Source organism: Gambusia affinis, linkage group LG08, assembly GCF_019740435.1.
Source record: "Gambusia affinis linkage group LG08, SWU_Gaff_1.0, whole genome shotgun sequence".
NCBI lineage: Eukaryota > Metazoa > Chordata > Actinopteri > Cyprinodontiformes > Poeciliidae > Gambusia > Gambusia affinis.
In genome coordinates this window covers 5,123,158-5,148,573 of record NC_057875.1, presented here as the reverse complement: position 1 = coordinate 5,148,573, position 25,416 = coordinate 5,123,158, and the positions used below count along the sequence as shown (strand labels likewise).

The following is a 25,416-nucleotide window of genomic DNA, read 5'->3' as shown; positions in this document are numbered from 1 at the left end:
CAGCTTTACGACATAAAAGCATAAAAATCATTACATTTTTCCAAGTGCCGTCATCAGATTGTTAATTATTGTTTCATTCATTATGAATCAGAAGCAACTCCAACCAGATGGATTTTTAGTCTGGATTTAAAGGAAATCAGTGTTTCAAACATTTTGCAGTTTTATGGAAGTTTGTTGCAGATTTGTGGTGCATAAAAGCTGAATGCTACTTTTCCATGTTTGGTTCTGGTTCTGGGGAAGCAGAGCAGAACCAGAAGACCTGAGAGGTTCTGGAAGGTTGCTATGACAACAACAGATCTATAATGTGTTGTGGTGCTGAGTGATTTATAAACAGTATTTCAAAGTCTATTCTCTGAGCTATAGGGAGCCAGTGGAAGGACTTTAGAACTGGGTAATGTTCTCTGACTTCCTGGTTTTAGTCAGAACTCCAGCAGCAGCGTTTTGGATCTGATTGATTTTTTTAGGTAGACTTGTGAAGAGACTGTTGCAGTAATCAATGTGACTAAAGAGAAACACAAGGATGAGTTTCTATAGATCTTGGTGAGACATTAGTCCTCTAATCCTGGAAATGTTCTTCAGGCGATAGAAGGCCGACTTTGTAACTGTCTTTATGTGAAAATCCCGCTCTGAGTCTCTCACCTTGTGACGTCCTCCAATTATGAGAATAAAGTAACAATACTATGAGAATAAAGTAATAATATTACAATTTCATTCTCATATAAGTTTATTCTCATAATTTTATGAATTTATTCTACAACATTACAACTTTATTCTTATATTATTGCAACTTTATTCTCATACGGCTTTATCCTTGTAATTTTATGACTTTACTCTTGTACAAGTTTATAATTATCTTGACTTTATTTTTACATTCTAACTTTATTATCATATTATTATGACATTATTCTCAAAATATTTCCACTTTACTCCTGTAATTTTTTCATTTTTATCTTTTTCTTGGTATATCCCTAATACTCCGTCATACCATGTAGCAAAATGTTTGGCCTCCCCTGAACTGTAGGAGCGTTACGGCGGTTAAAGCAGCAATAATGTTAAATCTTATTATACCTTCATGCTAGTTACTGACTCGTTGCTAGAACACACTGTTCTTTTTCCAATGCTGAAAATCAGTTCTAGATTTGATGCTTCCTTCTTCATTGCAGCTTCCTGCTCCAATACGGTCCTTCTCCTGGTTGTTTTCATTTTTTCCTCTCATAAAAATGTTGGAACTCGAATCCTAAGGAAATTTACTTAATTTATGTATTAATTTGTTTGCGTATATTGTTATTATTATTCATTGTTTCCTTTTTTCTAAACCCACAGCCCTGTCTGTCATTTGGACAGACCTCACAAACCATTTACTATAAAGCTGTCAGAGAACTGGAAAAATTATCTGCCCCGACATACTGGGAGTAATTGGTTTGATTTATAAGCCCATGCTGGGATCTCATTATACAGAGGGCTTTGACTTCAGAGGAATGAGAGGGGAGCAGAGCGTTTACCCCGTGTCCTCCTAGTTTTCCTGTTTTCTGAGAGCGACTCCCACTAAACGAGTTGGAAACAGCACACACTGTATTTACCGATGGAAGATTTGTCTTCATGTCTTGTTGTTTAGAACTGCCTCCAAAGTGCCAGCGAATGAGAAGAAGGAACGGCCGATCAGCACCATGAGCGAGGCCCCAAACAGCACACCGATCCCCGACTGCGCCAACAGTCCAGCAGGAAGAGTAAGTGATCAATGGAAAAATTAAAACGCCTGGCAAACGATTGCATCTGACAAGTAGGGCTGAAACGATCAGTCATGATTAATCGATTGTAGAAATATTCGTTAACTAACTCAATAATCAATTGATTGTTAACTGGAGTATACAGACTCAAAAAGATGCCATTTGCTTAAAGAACAAACACTCTAAGAATAGTAGTTAAGTCAAAACTGTACAAAAAATGTATACATTTTGCATTTAAAATGAAAAATAAGCATTTTGTTCTGCTCAAAACTACTAAAGTGGCAGAAATTTAGCTTCACCTGGTTCAAACTGTAAAAAAATACCAAAAAGAGCCTTTTTCTAACCAGTTATTGATCAGTTCTCTATTGATTTTAAGTAAAACAGGAAGGGGTGAGCATTTCATATGTTCATGTTAGATATTTTTATTAGCTTCAGATTAATATTTTGCTACAAATAATCAACACTAAAAGAATGCTGTTATTGTATTTTAGGAAATAAAATATTTTATTTAAAAAAATAATTTAATTAAATACTTAAATGAAAAATCCACAATTTTTAAAATCTGATTAATCAGTTAATCGTCCAAATAATAAATACTTTAATTCATAACTGTAAATAATTGTTAGCTGCAGCCCTACTAGCAACAAAGTTGATGTATTTTATTGGAATATTTGTTATAAATTAATGCAAAGTACTGAATAATTGTGAAGTGGAAAGAAAGGAAAGCAATATAGAAAAAATGTTTGCATACATTTTTGTTCTGCCCCTTTTACTCTGACACCCTTAATAAATCTAGTAGATCCAGCCGTTAGCAGCTTTTAGAACCCCTAAAACAGCTCAATCTGAAAAGAGCTCAAAGTAGACAGAACTGAGCAAACTAAAATCTTACCAAGAATGATTTTGTGCAACGAAATGTAGTAAATATGTTTTTTACACCCCATAAACCTTTCCTAACCTCTTCAAAGAAGCTTTATAGGTCGCCTTTTAGCTAATTTACAAATAAGAAAATGCAAAAATTTCAATCTGTAGTTGTGCAAAGCGTGCAGATTTTTGTGGCTGTAATTACGATGAATTGTTGGTTCTAAACTTAGAGGACTGAACACAAATGCACAGTTTTCAGATTTCCATTTGTAAGAAATGAAGACCTTTTATTTTCAGTCACACTGTAATTTGCTTGAGTTGTATAAAGTCCTAATTAGATATATAGACGTTTGTGGTTATATTATAGAAAAATGTGGAAACGTTTCACAAGTAACCAATTAGAGGCATATATAATAAAACTAAAAGTAATTGTAATTCTTGTTAAAATGTTTTTTTTCCAGCCCTCAAGACCGTCTAAGAAGATTCACAACTTTGGGAAGCGATCCAACTCCATCAGGAGGAATCCCAGCGCCCCAGTAATCAAGAAAAACTGGCTTTACAAACAGGTGAGGATGACATGTTGCATTTAATCTTACTTAATCAGAAAATAAAATGGCATTATTTGTTAACTTAACAACAGACACACTCAGATTTTTTGTCTTTATTCTAACGAGAGGAAGTCAAGTTGGTGGTTAACATTAATCCAGCAGCTTCTGCTTCTTCCTGTTAGTTAAATAAAATACAATAATTAAACCTAAACAAACTTGAGAGCAGTTTGCAGAGCAATTGTAAAATTAAACAGCTAAAATGTACAACATTAATTATGAGAATGGTTAATAATATATGCAGTATATGCAAAACATGGTCAACTTACATTTGATGTTGACACATAACACTTGTGTTATGTGTCAAAATGTGTTATGTTAGTGACACTTAGTTAGTGATCCTACGTAGGATCTGATTCTAATACATATATATGGAAGAGGAATAGTGCCACTGAAAAAACCAAAAGGAAATCTGGCTTTAACCTGAGAATTTTTCTTTTATTCAGTGGCCCTAATCCTCTAAAACAGTTTTTCTCTGTGTGTGACATTATAACCACATAATTAATTGGTATTCTATGGCAAGCCAAAAGTGCCACAAATGACCACTTTTACAATCTGTCTGGTTAAAAAGTTTTGCAAAAAGTGCTGTTCTACGAGTCAGGATGCCATAAAATCCCACACAGTTTTTCTGTTTGCTGTTTAAAGACCACTTTCCGAACAGTGAAACACTCTGAATTTATTCAGTCACACGTGACGTTCAATGATCTGAATTAATTATGTTCTTTTTGAGATTCTGAAAAATAAGTCAGAATTATTTTTGGTTTTTTTTCAGTGGCCCCATTCCTCTTCCATACATACCACAGTTACAGAACATAAAAATGGGGAGGAGCTGTCAGTTACTGGTTGCTATGGGAACCACCAACAGTTAATAGCGCCATATAACTTATATACCAATAAACATCTGGAGAAAATGAACTTTTTGTCTAAACAGAATGAATTTGAAGAATAAACAAACCAATTTTGATAAACTTCACATCCATAATAATATTAAAATAAAACATTGTGGCACATAAATAATGTTAAATTATGGAATCTAATCCTCCAATTTATAACCACCCAAATTGCACAGCAGCAGCTGTGCAGAGAGAGGATTTTATTGTTTTATTTTTTGTGTCTAGGACAATGTGAGTGTTGTTTTGTCCAGAGACATTGTTAAAACACATCACACCTGAGCTGGATGCCTCAGGTTGAGAGGTGGCGCTACGAACAACTTTGGGCTAAATTGGATGCTAACGCTTCCCTGCAACGAGGCTCAATTAGTTGTGATCGCAGTTCTCTGCACACGAGACGGTTTCTTTTTGCTGCAGCTGGCAGCTGCTTCTCTTTGGAGACCGTAATCAGGGAGATGGAGATCGTGCGAAAGACTCACAAATCAGCTACCCTGAGTAAAAGCTGGATTTGCACTTTTATTTTCCTGCCTCATTGAAATCTGAAAGCCATTGAACTCCACGCGGCCGAGGGAAAGCTGCAGATCCACTGGGAAATCAACATGCCACAGTGATTGATGTGAAACCTAAGGAACTTTTAACACATAGTAAAATGAATCCTTAAGAGTTTGGTTAATTTTAGCATTGTGTATGAATAGACAGACACAAGATGTCCTTCTGTGTTTCGTACCCGCCTGGATCTTAATGTGTAAAACACTGTGGGTTGTGGAGGAGACGTTTCCTTCAAGGTAAACTGCAGCCCACATACTGTTTGACCATAATGACAGAGTTGCTGTAGTCCCTCCTCCTGCTTTAGTCTCCAGGATAAAATCTACGATTAAGGACCCTACTCAAGTTTCCATTAAAGGGCCGGCTAATACTCTTTACACATACTAAAAAGCTCTTTGAGCTGATTCTAAAAGCCAGTACTGGTAGAGAAAGATTAGTTTGTTGTATTTAGTTGGCTCTTCTCTAAAAGTAAATTAGAAAATAGTCTGTGCCAGGACATAAATAAAGAGATTTTAAGTGAAAAGTGGACCAGTTTACACTTAAAACACAGACTCACCCTGCAAGACGTTGTCTTTTGCAGCCTGCAGATCAGTTTAAACACAGCAGAGTTTATTATCAATGCTAACAAACCCAGTCTATGTAGCATATCCACGATCGCTGTAAAGATTACGGTCAGTTTTATTGCCTCAGCTGAAGGGATCACAGCAGAAATTTCCTGTGTTTTATTTGCAGGACAGCACAGGCATGAAGTTGTGGAAAAAGAGGTGGTTTGTCCTGTCTGACTTGTGCCTGTTCTACTATAGAGGTAAGTCCAACTCCAGTGCTGCTCCTTCCTGCAAAACCTTTCCTTATTTCTAAGATATTTTCTATTAAGTAAATGAGCTTTCAAGACAAACTGAAAGGACTTAAAGGTTACATATGATACCAAACTCACATTTTCACGTTTTTATACTTACATTAATGGAATCAGCCTGTATTTGCTGAATGCTTACCTACAATTTAGTAATATTTCTAGTGAAGAATTATCACATAATTGCCTTTTATTGTCTGATTTTATCAAGTGCTAAAAACATAAACAACATGAGATTCTGTAGCAATCAAAATGTTACTAAACATTTCAAAAACAGAATAAGTAACTTCTTTGTTGACCAAATGTATCCTTGTCAGTTCAAACTTTTTATTTTTCAGTTATGTGATTCTGACTCCACAGATGTCCCTCAGCTGGTTGGCAAAACCTTTTGTCCTGCTGACTTACACATAGCAGATGAGATATGATGCATCTATAATATAGCAAATAATAAAGACGCAAAACCTTTTTTGGGGTCTGGTTGGAGCAGTTGGTGAATATTACTGGATTCTATAAAATGTGGCTTAAAGCTGAGACGCTGATGTTTGGATATGTAAAATATATATTCTCTCTGCTAATAAATCTATAAATAGTTTGGTTTCTGTCAGTTCTACAAACAAGAGAGAACAAAGCGAATTTCTCTTTATAATGGTTCATAATTTAATTTTACTTAATAGGAGCCATGATTTAAAATTTAACAAACTTTGGCTCTTTATGCTTTATGGAATATTTCATCCTATTTGACGATTGCTCTGAATATTCCCACGTTCTACGAACAAATGATGCAATTTGTCCTGGGAAAAATTTAGAAAAACGGGTGATTGTATTATTTTTTTTCTCAGTCTGTCAGCTTAAGGTCACCCGCAGACTGGTTGCCATGGCAACCAATAAACAACAGCCCAGGGAGCGCAGGGCACAGATTACGTCCAAGTGCATCAGGAATTAACACACACACACAAAAAACCCCCACAAAAACATTTCCCACACTAAAAAGGACATAAAAACACCAAACAGAACATTCTGTCCGTTGCAGATTTATGTTTTTGAATTTCCATTATGCGATCATTAGTGATGCCTGAACATTAGCCGTTGTTGATTAGTTAACTTAAACATCTGCACTTCCTTATTTTTGTGTAAATTGGACCGAAATACTCCGAACTGCGCAGCAAGAGTACATGTTCAGGTGATAAAAGTTAAGCTAGCGTAACTAACATACTCTCCACTTCCTTTATATATATTTTTTAATTAAAGCTTTTTACTGGCCTGTGAAATGTGATTCCCTTAGACCTTGTTATCTTGCTATTGTAGTGTTGACAATTAATCTCTAAACGTTGCATCCTCTTCTCAGATTCTTTGCTTGATTGTGTCATTTCCCCGAACACTGATATGCCTGACTCAATGTAAAGCTACAGCGCATGTAGCGGACAGTCAGTCACATGATGTCCAATCCACTAGATCACTGAGCGGACTTGCCATTTACAGTTTACAAAGGAATTTTAAATAGTATTACCTGGCTGTTAATGCTTTGAATACAACGTGCAGCTGCTGCTGAGTTACTTAGACTCAGGCACATAAAGAAAAAAGGTGAAGGAAATATTGGTGGCCACTGTCCCCTTCATGCCAGAGTTGGTAGGGACATGTTCACACCAGTCCTTCAGGAAGTTACGCCTGTTATCAGATTTAGTTGAGATAAATAAATCCACAAGTTACATACATTTTTCTTCAAGTAGCTGCAGTCAGCAGCAGTCCTTATGGGTATATTCAGGTCTTCTGTTCGCCTCCAGACGTTGGTTGGCTCCCTCTGAGCTTTGGTCACCAAAGAAAAGGGAATTGAAGCGTCTGCCAATCTGGGAAGTGAGCCAAAGTTTTCAAAGGCGGCCTAAACTATGAGCCTACTTCGAGTTAGGTGACAACAAACAGAGAGTTTTAAAGCTGTGTCAGGGTTTAGCACTGCAGCAAAACCCACCATGTATGATGAGCAGCTGAAAAGACAAGATTGGCAACTTGTGAGCCAACAGTAAAGGCAAACCTAATTTTTTAAAGCTGAGTGCAGACAGTGAGGTTCGACAGGTCGTCTGTCTGCTGCGTTTTCCCATGAATATTTCTGAAAACAATTAGACCAACATATGATTGACGCCGTTTCTGCGTTTTTAACTTAATTAAATAAGAACCAGACAAACTAATGCTTTTAATAAGTAGAAGTCATTTGTAAGTTACAGTGTCTGTTAGGTGTCAATGGAAACAGATTTGCTTTTCATTCTGCATTGCTCCCATGAGTGTTATTGTTTTGTTTTGTTGGGGATTTTTTCACTTTACTTTCATCCTTTTTGACATCCTGAATACTTTGGATTTTTTTGTAAAGCCAAAAAATTAAAAATAAGGGCTTGTTTTATTTGTATCCATCATGGTGGAGAGCATACTTTCTCCACCTCAAACCTCTGGTTACATTTTGTGGGATGCAATAAATAAAAAATCTATCTTAAAAAATCCTATTTTTGGAGGAAAAGTTGGTCATTAATAAACTTTGGCAGTATATTAGGAAAACAATAGTTAGTGGCAGTCTTGCTGTTATTGGAACCCTGTAATATACTTATCTGTTCTAATAATTACTCTTAATGAACCGATCCAGTTTTTTCATTTCTGATACCAAAATCTGAGGTTTAATATCAGTTGATAAAAATCTGATACTGAAAAACAATATTGAATCTTCTTGAAATGTTTCTTTAAAAGAAAAAATTACGAATTTATTTGATATCTCTGCATCAATACACCACACTTAAAATCAACAAAGGCTTCACAAGCTTGGTCAAACATGTAAAAACAACTTTTATTTGTTTAGTCAGTGCAATTAGGATTAAAACAGCCGATGCAAAATAAATAATGAAACTCAAACTGACGAAAACAATAAGTTGACTACATTGATCAAAACATCTAAAAAATAAACTGCAACAAGCCTTTTGTCAAATGGCTCAGAAAGTGCAATTAGGAATCCTAAATATAATGTAAAATAAATAATAAAGCATGACGTTACTCAGAGGACATGCTATTCAGTCTAGATCTAGATCTATTCAGTCTAGGTCTATTCAGAATTAGGCTAAATAGATCTTGATTATTTTTTTATAGATATCAGGACCGGTACAGATATTGATATCAGATCTATTAGTTAAACTTGGATTTTAATAGTATGTACAACCAAATTTAATGGGTTTTTTTTTGTTATTGTTGTTTATTGGAGTTTGACTCCAGTGACACCCTGAGAAAATTTTTGTAGGAGTAGACAGGCCAGGCCAGAAAAAAATTTAGGGGGCAGAGCTAAAAAAAAAAAAGTTCATAATTGATTACTTAATTAATTATAACATTTTTCAGAGGACGGAGATCACTCTTTATGTCTTTCTATAGCATGAACATGATTCTCTGGTGGGGGGCAGCAGTTTTCAAGAGGGGCTCATGGCCCCCTGTACTCCCCGTTTTGGTCACCACTGTTTGACTCACTGTAGCCTTTTTTCTACGCCACAGTAAGAAAATATGTTTCTGATGTAGATTTCTTTGACTGAATTCAGATCTCAGCTGTGTTTCTGAATGCTGCGTTTGAATGTCCTCGTCTTCGTCACTTGTGGTGATCAAGATTACGTCTAGTCTGTGTTATTTCCAGTATATAATTCCTGCCACCTCCTTTCCGCCCACAGGCTTTCAAACGCCACAGAAAGCAGGAGACTTAGAGGCTTTATCAAGACGGAAGTGTTGAAAAAATGTATCCATCAGCAGCGAGTAGGCAGCCAGGTTCTTAACTTTGCTGCCTCAGCTGTACAACTGTTATCTGCTAAGATTATTATTGTTCACCCAGGAATCCCAAAAGGCTGCCTTTGTTCTGCACACATCTCTGCGGTTGTGTGTGTTTTGTTTGTATATATATATACTGCATATAAGAAAAAGCAGCAGAGAAAGATGTGTAGCTACACTTTGAACCGTCATGTTGGAGGAACAGCTGACGCTCGTAATAAATCTGAATGTCTTACTTAGCTGCAGAACAACTTTAGGAAACTAAAGCTTTAAGCAACTGAAGCCGTTTACCTGCAGACAAGGAGAAATTTGCTGCCACATCTGGTAAATTCATAAACTCAGAACAAATGTAACGACAAGGAAGGATTAAGCCTTTTATTGTGAGAATGGATTTTAACTTGACCAATCCCACAGCTAAATCCCCCTAAATGTAATCAGAATGTTGCCTTATTTTATACCTTACTTTTTTAAATTGATCAGTTTCAATCCATCCATCCGTCCATCCATTTTCTATTCACCCTTCTTCCCTAATGGGGTCGGGAGGGTTGCTGGTGCCAATCCCCAGCTAACGTTCCAGGCGAGAGGCGGGGTTCACCCTGGACAGGTCGCCAGTCTGTCGCAGGATCAGTTTCAATAAACTTCTAAAATTAGTCAACAACATTGTAATTCCATTTTGTGGTAATAGGTTAATGTTTTCTAGTGTCTGGAAAATTAGCTGTTACAAAAACCTTCAGAATGTAACATCACCAAGGTTCGCTGAAGCCCGTTACCTAGCAACCCCAGCAGAGCTCCGCCTGTCACCTATCAACCCAAATGGAACTCCAACACGTTTGGTCAGCTGGTTTTACTGCTGTACACACTGTACAATGGCTGCTGGAAAAGACAAGTGTTTTGTTGTTGACTTACCATCTAGAAACCAATTGCTGCATTCCTGTTGGTTGTGCAGGAGGCTCTACGTCTGCTTTTCAAAGATGTATGATTGTATAATTGCACATCTGTTTGCAGCCATTTTCACCTGCAAGTGTAATCTTTGAGTTGGGGAAGAGGGGGCATGGCCAGCAGCAGCTTATTTGGATTTAAAGTGACAGAGGCCCTAAAACAGTTCAAAATGGTCAGAACTGATCAGACGAAAATCTCATTATGTAAGAATGACTTTGTGCAAAAAACATGACAAAAACAATGGATTTCGTCATGTTCAAGGAAGCTTAATAGGTTAACTTAAAAACTTTAGTGACCTCTGCCAAAAAAAAGTTAAGATGAGTCATCGGTGTGTCTTTTAATTAGACAATGATCCAGAATAATTGGACCAAATTCAGACAAAAAAGGTTGTCAAGAATCCAACATGTCTGCCAGTCCTCAATACTTAATCGATTAGAAAATCTGTGGCACAAGAGAGGATCCAGAAATATTGTGCAAATTTGCGAAATTGATTTTGTAGGAAAAAATTTCTGTCCTATTGGAAAAAAGAGAGTTGTACAAATTACTAACTCCAATCACAGTCAATAATGCACATGTTAAAGTTTGTATTTTTCTAAATTTTTCAGTCTGACATTATGCTGCAGCAATAAAAGTTAGAATTAATTTAAGGCTTTTTGAATTTTTTCACCAGGTTTGTCAATATATTAGTTATATTGAATCTCTTCCACCAAGTTTTTAAGAAAATGACCTGTTTTTATTTTGTTTCTTTATTTGTTTTTCTCTGCAGATGAAAAAGAGGAGGGGATTCTCGGCAGCATCCTCCTTCCCAGCTTCCAGATATCCCTGTTGTCTGTGGACGATCACATTAATAGAAAATTTGCTTTCAAGGTTTGTCCATTGCTTTCAAAGTTAGAGCAAAATTAAATTTAAAAACTGAAGTTCTATGAGGTTTTCAGTGAGAAAAGAAAGAAGCTTTAAGTTATTGAAGGTTTTCCACTAGTAATACATTTTTGCTTTTGGAGATTGTTTAAACTGTTTTTGTGACTTTTTCGCAATATTAATTAGGGCTGAAATGATTAATCGGACTTATTGTGATTAATCGATTATTAGAATAATCGTCAACTAATTTATGGAGTATAAAGACTCTAATGAAGGAAATTTTCTGAAATAACATCACACTCAAATAAGTAATTAGGCCAAAACAGTGCAAAACATACATCTATTATACATTATTTCTGATTTTAAAAAAACAAAAACCTGTTTGTAAATATGTTGTACCCAAATCTCTTGCTGTTATTGCATTTTAGGCAATAACGCTTTAAAAAAAAATTATTATTTGTTTATTTGCATCTTTTAATATAATCTAAAAGGCTGAACATTTTCAGAATGTGTCAGTTTTTTTCTCTGATTAATTAGTTAATCATCAGAATAATTGATAACTAATATAATTGTTTGTTGCAGCCCTGCTTTAAATATTTCATTTAGGGAAGCTTGCAAACTGATTTTAAGCTGATTACATAAGAAATCCAATCTGTTTTTTTATGTTAAATATATCGCATGACTTTGGTTAGTCGCATGATATTCATAGAAAGATGCTTTTCTTAAAAAACTTTGTGATGTATATAGCAGCGGTGCATTCCTCACAAACCCTTGGAGACAACGAAGTTGCCATGGCCAAAAACAGCTGAACACAGACGTTCAGGAGTCTGCTGAAGGTCTGTCTAACCACAGAGTGTGCTGCTTTTCCAACTTACACTCAGGATAAAACAGAGCGAGTTTAAGAAAACAGGAAAACCGTAGAACACAGGGCACAACCTCCTCAATGCAGGAATGAGATGATTTGTTGATTCTCCTATTCTCCTCGTCCTCGCCGACTCTGCCATTTTTAAAGACTATTTGGGGTGAATTAGTGAAACAACAGTTCTTTTCTTGCTCTGAAATGTTGGTAAACAGGATATTGAGGTTGCTGAGTAAATGTTCTTTGTCTCTGTTTTGGATTCTCACAATATCTCGGTTTGTTCGCTGCGAGGGAACAGAAGAACAACATGTTATCTGCACAATGCACCGCATGGTGAGTCCTACAGTATTGTACAATGCAGATTTACTGCCCTAATCTGGTGGTATGCGTGAAACCTTAGTGACTCAAGGATTTGATTTATCTGCATGGCACAGATGGTCGCAGTCAGCAGTGTCTCACAATCCATCTCTGCTTAACATATCACTTATTTAAAAAGAACATGCATAACGGCAGCAGTTATTGGCTTATTATGAAACAAATTGTCTGCAGATAAAGGCTAAAATGCTTCTTTCTGTCTGTTTCAGGTAATAGTCCTGTCCTTCATCCTTCTCAGGCAACACATCCCAACATGCGGACGTACTATTTTTGCACTGACACTGGAAAAGAGATGGAATCGTGGATGAAAGTCATGACGGATGCTGCGAATGTGCATTCAGAGCCAACCAAAAGGTTTGTCAGAGCTTTATTAATGGGCACTTTGCTGCAGTTCAGAGCAGAGAAAAGAAAGCAGATCTTTGAGGAGATTTTTAAAAACATTCCCTAATGACTCCTCTTTTCTTGGTTTGCTTCTCCACCCTGACTTTTTCCCTCCTTTTCTTGCATAAATGCTGGAAGAGAGTAGTTTTAAATCCCACTGTTTAATCCTGTTAAGGTCTTTGGCAGCAGCTCAACACCCACTTTTGACATTTCTGGTCTCTTGGCTTGTTTAAGAAGCTGCCATTCTTCCATGTTTTTCAGCTGGGTTTTGTTGTTGTATTTTTAACTTTTTTAAAACAATGAAGAGGACAAAGCCACATGCATGATGTGGGCACGTTAGTTTGCGCTGCTGGTGCTTCTTGAAGGTGATGTTAATCATTCTCACTGACTTAGGCTACGTTCACACTGCAACCTGAAGTGAACCAAATCCAATTTTTGTGAAATAAAATTTTTTTCTGTCCATTGCTTTCAAAGTTAGAGCAAAATTAAATCGTCACGCTTCCAAATAAAAGCGGCTTGTATGTGATTTTCTGTGTGAACGGCAAACAACCTGAAAATGTGCATATAAGCTGAACTCAGATGAGTTTGTTGACAAACAAAGCTTATAAAATTGTATTGATTGGTTTCTGTCATACTCTATGGTGAATGTAATGACTTTTGGTCCCCTATTGGTTTAATTGATCTTAATAGAAAATATTAACAGATATAATGTTGTTTCCACTTTACCTGATTGTGTTTGTTGCAGCGTTTTTAAGAAGAGAACTAAAGCATGTGTATGGAATCAGACAATTTGTCTATATTACGATTTGTCAATACATCAACATATTTGATGTTTACTGAATAATTTTGGTGACAACATGTAATGTTTGTTGCTTGTTTGAACTGCCTTGTTGCTGAAATGTGCTACACAGATAAACTTATCTTGACTTAAGGGGGCTGAATGCAAATGCTGACCCACTTTTCAGATTCTTTGACAATAAAGCTCTATGTATTGTTTGTTCATCACGTAAATAAATAACAATAAGAATACATTGTATTTGTGACAAAAAGGGTACAAATATGCTTGCATATCAGCCTAGAAAAGACAAAGCATGTCCACAGTAGAATAAATACAGACATCTAAGGTCCAGCTTCTCTTCTGGGCAGTTAACTGAGTCACAGGAAGCTGGAGAAGACATTATGTGACTAGTGTTACTATTTAAAAATGTCTGAGTGGAAACTCTGAAGGAATGTCTTTTCTTCTGCTCTCCTATTGGTGACCCACTGAGCCGCGTCACTCAAAGAAACGGCTGAAACTTTGAAGTTCTGACCTTGGGCGTGTCGGAGGCTAAGCAAATTGGGAAGCTTTTCACCTCTGAATGTATCTCTGGAGATCGTAAAGAGGCACAAATCTTTCTGGAGGGGAGGAAGATGGGAGGTACGATGGGATGGAGCCAAGGTTTTATTGGAGATATCTGATCTGCTTTTGAACGCCTGGTTCTCTCTGGCAACTGGAAGAAACATTTTGACCTCTACTCAGTTATAGTTTGAAGTCTGCTGAAATAATTACCAGAAGCATTTTTTTATGTTTCGTCCAAACCTATTATCAGTCAGACATACAGGTGGATGATATAGACTTAACGTTTTATTACACTATTTTGTGGTAAAAAATAAAAGTGACGGTCAGAACTATTTATTAGGTTTTTTTTTAAGTTAATGTATTTCTCTGCTGCTGTTATGAATGCTCAGGCTAGTTAGCGTAGCCACCAATAATGGCGGATAAATGGTTTTCCTGTAACGATAAGTTGTTTCACCACCATTAGTGCATTGTGGAGCGAGTACACGAGGTTGATAGACAGCACTAAGAGCTGCCTTCTGGCTCTGATTGGTTGTTTTAGGTCTGGAGTGGTGGATTTATTCAGACGATCTTTTATCAGATTATCCGTCTCATATCAAACTGGTGATAGTTTTAACATTTTTATAAAAGTTACATAGCTAATTAATCTAAAACTTCTTTCTGGTTAAAAGATTTTGAAGAGTTCTCTGTTATTTAACAGTTTTCTTCATGTCCTTTTTAAAGGCTCGACAAGCTAAAAGTGGAAGAGTGTGGACCCAAAGAAATCAGTCAAGTAGCTAACCACAAGCCGCCGCTTACACAGCCGGAAATCCAAAACAACGAACGCAACCTTCAAGTTGACCGCGAGCGCAGCGCGGCTGTAACGCCCAGCAGCGAGCAAGACGAGCGAAAGCAGCGCGACGCCGAGCGCTACGGCTTCCAGAAGGACGGGGCCGAGCTCGAGCGACCCCTCACGAAGATCAACAGCATCAAGCTGCAGCCGGACCAGGCGGCGGCCATTAAAACCAACATGGCCTCGCCCCAGACGCCAAACGAGACAGATAGGACGCTCCACCTCCCCCAAGTGAACGGATCAGGAGAGCCCTGTAAGGCTAACGGGACCGGGGTTCCTGTCCAGCAGAGTCCTATCAGCGAACCGGACCGCAACCTGAGCAGAACCAGCTCTATGCAGCAACTGGAGCAGTGGGTTCGCACGCAAAGAGGACGGGGTCAGGATGACGACGCCAGGAGGTAGGGTCACAGACCGCGAGCGGGTCACAGAATTCTTTTTCCTCTGAATTTTGATTTTAATCTTTTTTTTTTAATATGGCCCTAGTCCTAATCCTGTTGATAAAACATTTTTTAATGTATGACTTCTTAATCCACATAATTCATTGGTAACTATGGAAAGCCAAAAATGGCTTTTTGACCAGACGCACAGTAAAGGTTGCAATTTGTGGCACTTTTGGTTTTCCATAGTAATCAAACTTAACAACAGTTTACAAATAACCAACCATGACACGAGTTTGACACTTGTGCTGTGGACGGTTAAATCACATTCATTTAGAAATTATGGAACATGAGGGAATCTTCTCCATGTTTAGTTACCAGTTACATCCAGTTTGTGATTTTTAATTGGGTTCTAACTCTTCCTAACATCCTGTACCATGAAAAATGAAGATATTCAGCTTCATTCAATCAGTGTAAACACTTTGACTCTATCCACTGGAGTCTATCAGTTATTATCAGTGGGAATACACAAATGCTTTATCTTGGTCAACTGGGAGGATCTCAGTTTTAATGAGTTAAAAATAAACTTCCTCTGTCCATTTATTGAGGAAATTGACTGACAGTTTGTCTCTATTTCTCTTTTTTATCGTTGACACTATGGGACATCTTTAACCTCTCTTAAATCTATTTTTAAAAAGAAGATTTCATGCATTTATTTAAAAAAAAACATTTGGAAAGAATCCATAGACTTAGATACATTCTGAGGTAAAAACATCTTATTCTAGCGATACATATGAGTATTATTCATATTTATATATTGTTGAAACCCACCTACTAGTGTATACTATTTACTTTTATAGCTATTTTTTAAATAAATAAAGAAAAGCAGCAGAAAGCATGGACTGTCCGTGTCCAGTCCTCCCTCTGCTCCTCTCTTCCAACACGGTTTGTCTCCTCCAAGCTGATGTGTAGTTTCCATGCAGTCACGTGTCGTTTTAAATGCTGCTGCTGCTGAGTTTTACAGACCAGCAAGCGCTTTAGCCTGGATCTGTCAGGGAGCCTTTATGTGAACCTCTCCCGATGCAAACCGCTCTGACGTTGAACCAAGCGAGGAAGTTGGGCTTTTTTTAGCCGTGGTGTCACATGAATGTTTGATTTGTCTGAATCTGGTGTTGTGAGGCTACAACTGTTTTCTGTTGTTTATTTGAGGAAAAACGTTTCTGCACCATACTTTGTATTTGATTCATGTTATTTACAAGTATAGGTTTTGTAGTGAAGTCATGTACTTTTATTTTGCTGGGCGTAGGTCTGTCACAATAACAAATTTTACTGTTGCCAACTCAGCAACTTTTCAGGCAAAAACAATAAATAAATTGGAATCGACCAAAATTGGAATCGGCAGGTGAGACTTTTTAAAGATTGGTAATCCACCAGAAGAATCAGTGCAAGCTTATCAGAAACCACTCATTACGCTCTTTTGGAAGTTCAAGAAAGTTTATTATTTTTGTAAATAACATAGCCCAACTTCTTTATAAGTTATTAGTGTTTTTACTTGTGTTTATTCAAAAGACAACAAGAAAACTTTAAATATTTTAAGCTGAATTTCTCTATTAAACATTGTGTAACATTTCCTCCTACCTTATTTGATTTTTTTTGTTTGTTTTTTTTTTTCTCCCTAGCATCACCTCATACCAAACTCTGCCCAGAAACATGCCGAGCCATCGGGTTCCCTACATGCCTCATTATGGAGACGGCTACCGCAGCATGCCCAGGAACAGCATGGCCCAGCGGGACAGCATCTGCAGCATGTCGCCCTCGCTCTACGATCAAGCCCTGGGCTCTTCGGCCGCCGAGAAGCGGCGCTCCATGCGAGACGACACCATGTGGCAGCTGTACGAGTGGCAGCAGAGGCAGGCCTACAGTCGGCAGTCGGGGCTCTACAGCAACATGGCCAGCCCCAAAACCATGATAAACCTGTCGGAGCACGCCGCACTGAGCCACTCCATCCCCCCCTCACCTTCACACGGATCGCTGTCCATGTACGGCGCCTACTCTCCGATGAGATCCTACAACATGGCCAACGCGAGGTCAGAGGTCGCCTCTCCGGTCTACAGGAGAGACCTGAGCATCGACAGACGGCAGCGACCGCAAGTCAACAAGGTCTCTCAAACAGTTTTTATATCTTATCTCAGAATGTTATAAATAGCTGTGGTTTTAGATTGTGTGTCTTTGAAAAGGTTACATGAAGCAAAGGAGAACTGAGCACATTGTAGACGTAGTTCTGGTGAATGTTAGGTAGATATTTGTGGAAGATTAAAAAATTCTGACTTGAATCCCCTGATTAAAGTCAAAAGACAGAATTTAAAAAATCTGAATTGTGACTTCTAAATCTGATTAAAACTCACAACTCTGACTTTTAAGTACTCTAAGAAAAAAAGTCACAATTAGGAACTAAAAAGTAAAAATTCTGAGGTTCAGGACATAATTCTGAGAAAAAAACTTTACATTTTGATGAAAAGTCAAAATTCTTGGGAAAAAAATCACAATTCTGAAGTTATAGTCAGAATTTTGAGAAAAAGGTCAAAGTTTGAGAAAAAATTCTCTTTTTCTCCCAACTCACTCTGATCCTCTTCCATAGATTTTTGTAATACAATAATTCTAAAAAGCGTCCCGTTCTCATGATGCTTACAGATACAAAACAACCAGTTAGTGGGAGTGGAGTAGTTGAAACAAAATAACATTTCTCTCCAAAGCACATTCCTGCATGAAACACGTCCACAACACACCTCACAGATCTTTGCACTGCAGAAACACCAAATATGACCAAGTATTTTTGTCTAGTTTCTACTGAAAATATCTTATCATGATTGAAATCAGACAAAACTAAATTAAAATGAAACTATCAGCAAGATATAGAAAATTGTTTTGAGTCTTTATTATAGAGCAGATTTTAGTCTTGATGTAAATTATTCCATCACTGAATGAAAAAACCTCTTCTTCTTCTCCCTCTGTGTTTTGCAGTACGCCTACCCTCCCGACAGGCGATCGCTGCCTGCAGGGATCCCAGTCCAGACTATCACTGCCCAATCTCTTCAAAGCAAAACTGTAAGTCTTCATCTGTGTCGAGTCTCTTCCTCGCGTCAGACTGTAAATGTTTATACGTCTGCAGCTCTTTTGAAATACCTTAAGGTTTCACAGTTTGGGTTGAACCTCACTTTGTTGAAAACAGCGCTATTTCTGTCACGCAGCCTCCCATCTCCCTCTTCCTGTTCCACTCAGTTTTGCTCTCCAAGTTGAAGGATTTAGCATCCGTCCTCTTCAGGAGCTCCTAAGGCTCGCCTCACATCAGAGGAGACTTAAACCCCCCCCATGTCACTCACAACTCTCTAAGCCAGATCAGGAGTTTATGTCAAAGCTGCACACAATGTTATGTTTTGATAGAGCTGGTGAAGTGTGACCTGGATTCTGCAGCACATGCTTACTCCTCTGTTTTTAGCAAATGCAAAAAGCTTGTGTTCTTCAAGTTGTAATGGCATGTTGGATAAAGTGCATGAAAACCCGACACCGGGATGTGCACACAAATTCCTCTAAATCTCCTAGTCTGGTGTACTCTTTCCTTTAATATTTAATCATGATTAATAGAATTAATCATGATTAATCGATTATTGAAATAATCATCTACTAATTTAGCAATTGGTTAATCATTAACTGGAGTATATACACTCAACAAAAGGGTATTTGTTGAAAGAACAACCGACTCAGAGCAGTGATTATGCCAAACTGTACAAAAATATATACATTTCGTATTCAAGATAAAAATAGAACCTTTGTCTGTAAATATTATACAAAAACACAAAATCTTACCAAGTATTTTTGTCTAGTTTCTAGTGCAAATATTTCAGTGCACTCGAAATAAGAGAAAACAAACTTACAAGTAACTTTTCAGCAAGATATAAGAGCTTGTTTTAAGTCAATAATTCATTAATACTGATGAAAAAGTTCTACTTTCATTGGCAGATTATTTAACTTCTAACAGTGAAAAAATTTATTTTTATAAATGAAATAATCTGCCAGTGGAACTGGTACTTTTTCATCAATATTAAGGAATTATTGAATTAAAACAAGCTCCTACGTCTTGCTGAAAATTTACTTGTAAGTTTTGTCAGATTTAAGGTGTATTAAGGTATTTGTACTATAACAAAATAGTTAGTAAGATTTTGTGTTTTTGCAGTGCATGTTTCACTCTGAACTCCTCAAGTGTCTTTAGTTTTAGCTTCACCTGGTTCAAATTCTAAAAGGTTCTTAAGCACCTTTTGATGTCCAAAAAATAGTTAATAAATCTGTCCTGCACTGTGTTAATGATAAGTCAAGCAGAATTTTTCACATTATTTAAAGTATTTTTTTAGTTCAGATGAATACTTTGTTACAAATGGCTGAGCGTTCTCTAGAGGAATGATATGTTGTTGCATTTCAGGCGGTAGAAAATGTACTTTCTCTTTTTAAAAGAGGAACTGAATGCATCTTTTAATCTCGTCTTAAAAAAGGCTCAAGTGATTAAATGAAAAGTCTGCACAATGTGCCTTTTTTAAAAATCAGATTAATCAAATAAGCAATAGATTAATCGATTACTAAAACAGTCGTTAGTTGCAGCCCCACTTCTCCTCCCTCTCCCTGACAGTGTGTCCCTGTTTCATTGTGGATGTGTTCCCTCCTCTCTCCGCCCTCCCTGCAGCCTGAGGAACTGACTTTGCTGCTGATAAAGCTGCGGCGGCAGCAAGCAGAGCTAAACAGTATCCGGGACCACACTGTAGCACAGCTTATGCAACTAAACATGGATCACATCAACCCAAAGGTCAGGCCCCAAGGTCGTCTCTGCTGGCGTGTGGTTTATGTGCCATCTTCACCCACACTCATGATCCATCTTCGTCCAGAAGATTTGGTTGGTCTTCATGCATGGCCGAGTCAGAACCAACACACTATAGGCTCGGAAAATGAAGTCATATTTAAATTATACGCTGCAAAAACACAAAATATTACCAAGTAATTCTAGTTTCTAATAGACTTAAAATAAGACAAAACTAACAAGTAATTTTTCAGCACAATGTAGGAGAAGATGGGGTAACACTTTATTTGCATAAGACTGATAAAACACCTTTAGTGAACATGGAAAATCTTTATGAATGTATCCATATAAACCGACTGTGAAAGAACCACGGTGCTGGTTCTGTTGGACCTCAGTGCAGCTTTTGACATGATGTATTACTGGAATGACTGGAGAGTTGGGTCGGACTCTCTGGTCCAGCACTCAACTGGTCTCAATCTTGCATAAAGAACAGGGATGTCTTTGTTTCAATAGGTAAGTCACATGTGGGGTACCCCAAGGTTCAGTACTAGGACCCCTCTTACTCAATATTTATATGCTCTCACCAGCTCAGGTTATAACAGGAAATAATATTAGCTTCCATAACTATGCGGATGATACACAGCTCTACATTACGATGTCACCAGGTGACTCTGAAACATCCAATCACTGAATAAACGCTTAGAACAGATAAATGTGTGGACGTGCCAAAACTTTATCCAGCTGATCAGAAACAAAACTGAAGCTATAAACTTTGGACATAAAGAGGAACAATCTAGAGCAGTGCTTCTCAATTCCAGTCCTCAGGCCCCCCATGCTCTGCATGTTTTAGATGTGCCTCTATTCCAGAACAGCTGATTGAAATGATTGCATGACCAACAAGTGCTGCAGAAGCCTGTTAATCACCTACAGATTCAATCCAGGTGTGTGGCAGAAGGGAAACAGCTAAAGCATGCAGGGTGGGGGGGCCTGAGGACCGGAATTGAGAAACAATGATCTAGAGTCAGTACACAGCTTCAGTTATTACAACTAAAAACCAGCGATCAGCCCGAAACTTAGGAGTAGTGATGAACTCTGACCTGAACATCCAGAGCCACATAAAGACAGTTACAAAGTCGGCCTTCTGTCACCTGAAGAACATTAGAGGACTAATGTCTCAGCCAGATCTAGAGAAACTCATCCATGTTTATCTTTAGTCGCATTGATGACTGCAACAGTGTCTTCACAGGTCTGGCTAAAAAATCAGTCAGACCCAGAACTCTGTTTATGACAGCTGTTATGTCAGACTTATGCACATTTCTTCAAAAGTGTTACCAGGAATTATTTCAACTCAATAAATCTTCAATATCAATAAAAAACAGACTGAAGACTTTTGTCATCCATTTTTTTGAGGAAAGAGTGAAAACAGAAAAACAATGGACATTATTGATCTTATTTTAATCTATCATGCAATTAATTGATTTTATTTGGCCTAACCAAAAGCAATAAGGTATTATTTTAAATAAAATATGCTATCTTTGCAACAGTAGAGCCCAATAATTTATCTTTGTGCCTTGATAATTTTCACTCTTCATTGCTTCGTCTCTTTCATATTTATCTTCCTGTACTGTCAGGGCTGCATGGGGCCATTTTGTCATAATGCACACATCCAGTCGCAGACTCATGCTGTCACTTTCTACAGTTTTATATGGTGCCTGACCTGCTTTCTCCACATCGGCTTGTCCTGCTTCCTTTTCTCTCTGGCTATATTTGGATACATGACATGGTTCTGTGGTTCCTAAGTAAAAAAGAGACGCATCCTGGTAATAAAAGGACTTCTTTTTTTCTCACTCTGTTCCTTTCTCTTTCCACTGCTTTGCTGCCGACTGTAGAACGACATTCTCTCCCATCACCTCCAAAGGAACCTCATGTATTTGGACAATCAGGTGGGGTAGTGCATGAATACATGGCCTCCTTCCTGTGGTGATGATCTGAATTAATTCAATGTTGTGTTCATCAGTACTTTCTCTTCTTTTTTCTTTTTTCTAATTTGTACATTTATGTAGTTTTTTTTATCTAAATCCTTTAGTTTTTTCTTTCATCCATCTTAGCTTCCTTCCTTCCTTTTTTTATTTTTCTTATTCTAAATATTTCTTTATGTTAAACACAAAATCAGCTGAAATATCTGAAAGAAATGAGCCACTATAGTGTCGTATTTTCACTGCTTTTTGATGGTATTTCATACTTAAAGCCTACTGATCTTCACACTCGTTCATTCCTGTACTGGAAATATTTATTTTAAGCTGGTAATATCAAAATATCCACATCTCTAATCCATCTCTATACACAATTATTGTATTTAAGTTGAATCTGTTGCATCATTTTATCCATTTAATTGATTAGTTTTATAATTAAGTCAAACCTTTTTTTCTTTTTTTTTACTTTGTATTGCCATTAGTGTATAAAGTGTAATCCACTCTTGTATTTCCCAAAGAAAACAGCAGTTGCACGCATACAACAACATGATTTACACAAGGAGGTTTGTAGTGACATTCAAAGGGTCAAAGCAATGCTTATGTTTTCTCAAGACTATAAATTATCTTATCCTTTTTCTTTCTCTATTATTGCACATCGTGTGGTGGGATCAATAGGGGTGTAACCATGCGCCACAAACTCTCGTGATATTAAAATGGCATGATGATTATTCTCAAACTGGAGGCTGTCTCAGGAAGAGCCATTACTAGAAAGTATTGTGATGGAGATGTAATTGGTAAATTGTAATTGGTAATAAGCATCAGCTGCGATAAATCCACATGTGCCTAACTCCTCTGGTCTCTCTGCCTGCAGCGCTCTTTGTAACGCTGTAATCTGTGTCAGCCATGAACGTTTTCTGCAGTGAAACTTCATCTGACAGGCTGAATATCTGATTGTCAATGGTGGGAACTATTAGCCATAAAGTTTGTTGCACTAAAACTAACAAACTTGTTATAAACATTAGTTCTGCTAACACTAAAATGCTACATGGTATGCAAGAGATGATAATGCTAAAGTGCTATCACATAGTTATTAGCAAAAGTGAATGCTAACGCGTTATACCAACATGGTATTTAGTGGAACCTAATGATAAAGCACTATACTAACATAGTTGTTAGCAGAAGCTAATGCTAAAGTGCTATACCGACATTATTAGTGAAAGTTAAAGCATTATAGCACCTCGTTAAGAGCCTGCTCTCCCACGTTTTTGATGGCCCTGAAAGAGGCCGTCATCTACATCTCTGCTGATGTCGCAGCATGGAGAGGAAAAGCAGGGCGGAGCGCGACACACAGGAGACACACAGCGTGCATGTGGCAGCCACATGTAGAGCCTTGTGGTGAAACAAAACCTGGGATGTGCAGCAAGCTGGCTCCTGCCACACCCTTCCTGCACGTTTATTTATTTCTACCCAGATCTGTTCATATTTAGATGCTCCTCTGTAAAATTGGGGCTATTTTACACTCTATTAATGAATCTGCACCACAGATTCATTAAAAGATTTGTACAAAATCTATCATAAGTACTCCAGTTATTTAACCTATTTGTGACATTTTTATTTTAATCAATATTTTTCATTCTTCTTTTTAAGCATCAGAACCTCCTAAAAATTTATCCAAGCATAAAAACTGCAAATTGAAGACTGGCTTTTTCAATTTTTGATTAGCATTAAATTTGCTTTAATTAAAACAAGATACTTGGAGGGTTTAAACACGCGATAGTCCAGTAGAGTGGGTTCAATTGGGGACTAAAATTGCAAAATTTTATTTTCAGCTACTGCCGTTCACTTTTACACTGCAGTTTTTCAGAAGATCCAAACTGATTGAAAAACCAGTTCACCTCCTCACCTGTGGGGGTGCTGCACCAAAAACCACTGAAGAAAACAACATGAAAACTTCTGAAGAAAACAATGAGCGTAACCTCCTTCTTCACAAAATGTAAACAAAAATGGAGTAGCGTCAGATTTTAACGGCTGTAGGATTTCTCTAATGTCTCTGGTAAAAAATGATGATAAATTTCTCCGGTTAGCGCAAGACTCTTGCATTTGTTTCGGTTGTATTTATCCAGTATCCACTCTTAGTTTTCCCCAAAATATTGCTAAAGTCCTGCCTCATGAACGCAGTGCTGTCTCGTCTTGTGTGCTAGAATGCATTGTTACACCCCTAACCACCACTGTGTTTGCAGATACATTCTTTCAATAATCAATTATTTTAATCTGTCTAATAATTTAATTGGCACATCAAGCCTTCATTCGTTAAATAAAAGAACACATGCTTTATTTGGGTTCTGTAAAAAGTCTTATTTTCTTCCCTTCTCTGAATCATGTCATGTTTTATAAAATGCACAAATTAACACAAATACATTCATAATAATTATCATTACAGTTTGCCTCTGATATTTGTAAACAAATAATTACCTCTTCACTCACATTATTTTACCACAAACAGTTGAAGGCAACAGTAGAGCCAGCTGCTTTATTACACTGCAAAAACACAAAACATTACCAATTATTTTTGCCTGGTTTCTAGTACACACTATCTTAATACACTTGAAATAAAACAAAACTAACTTACAAGTAACCTTTCAGAAAAATATAGGAGCTTGTTTTAAATAAATAATTTCTTAATATCAGTTTTAAAAATTAGTAGATGCACTTTTTTCCTTGTAACAAGATATTTTTTCCGTTTTATAAGTGAAATAATCTGCCAGTGAAACTAGAACCTTTTCGTCAATATTAAAGAATTATTGACTTTAACAAGCTCCTGTATCTTGCTGAAAAGTTGTAAGTTGGTTTTGTCTTATTTCATGCACCAGAAACTGAACTAAAAATACTTGGTGAGATTTTGTGTTTTTGCTGTTTAGTATTAATAGAATAAGTTAAGATTTTAAGAGGAGCTTTTCACTTCTAAGACATAAATCCTCTTAGTGCTTTGCACCACAGTTCAGTTTGTAAGTATGACTTACTGCCTCTTAGATCTACATCCATTCCTGTCATCTGGATGCACATGTTTATGTCTGAGTCGCCTTTATCGGAGAGGTGTAATCATGCTGTGGCTTTTGTCTCAGAACTCAAGTTCACTGCTGTAAACTTTCTGACACTTTCTGTATCGCTCCTCTTCACACTGTACTAGATGAAGGAAATTGACCCTTTAATCGTCTTGACTCACACTTTGATTGAGAACTCTGCCCCAAGGCCTCAAGTTTACCAGCAAGTAAGGCCAGCCAAAGGCGTTGCTCCAGCTCATCCTCACCAGTCGCTGCCGTTGTTTTGCAATGCTCCTCCTTTTTGATGTCCAAGTCCTCTCGGCATCTTGAGACTGGTCTCTTTGTT

General features: G+C 37.3%; 1 protein-coding gene across 3 annotated transcripts in view; it reads left to right on the top strand.

Annotated features, from left to right (window-relative positions):
* Positions 1–25,416, top strand: part of LOC122836212 (pleckstrin homology domain-containing family A member 5-like) — a 112,004-nt gene that overhangs the window by 67,978 nt on the left and 18,610 nt on the right. For 2 of the 3 annotated variants that reach the window (XM_044126005.1, XM_044126006.1), the window contains exons 5-12: positions 1,616–1,727; positions 3,050–3,154; positions 5,362–5,434; positions 10,962–11,062; positions 12,526–12,641; positions 14,728–15,234; positions 16,893–17,373; positions 18,235–18,318. In XM_044126005.1, coding sequence (XP_043981940.1) covers positions 1,616–1,727; positions 3,050–3,154; positions 5,362–5,434; positions 10,962–11,062; positions 12,526–12,641; positions 14,728–15,234; positions 16,893–17,373; positions 18,235–18,318 — 1,579 coding nt within the window. Of the gene's footprint in view, positions 1–1,615; positions 1,728–3,049; positions 3,155–5,361; positions 5,435–10,961; positions 11,063–12,525; positions 12,642–14,727; positions 15,235–16,892; positions 17,374–18,234; positions 18,319–19,945; positions 20,066–21,945; positions 22,000–25,216; positions 25,298–25,416 lie in introns of all 3 variants that reach the window. The other variant, XM_044126004.1, reaches the window with a different exon arrangement.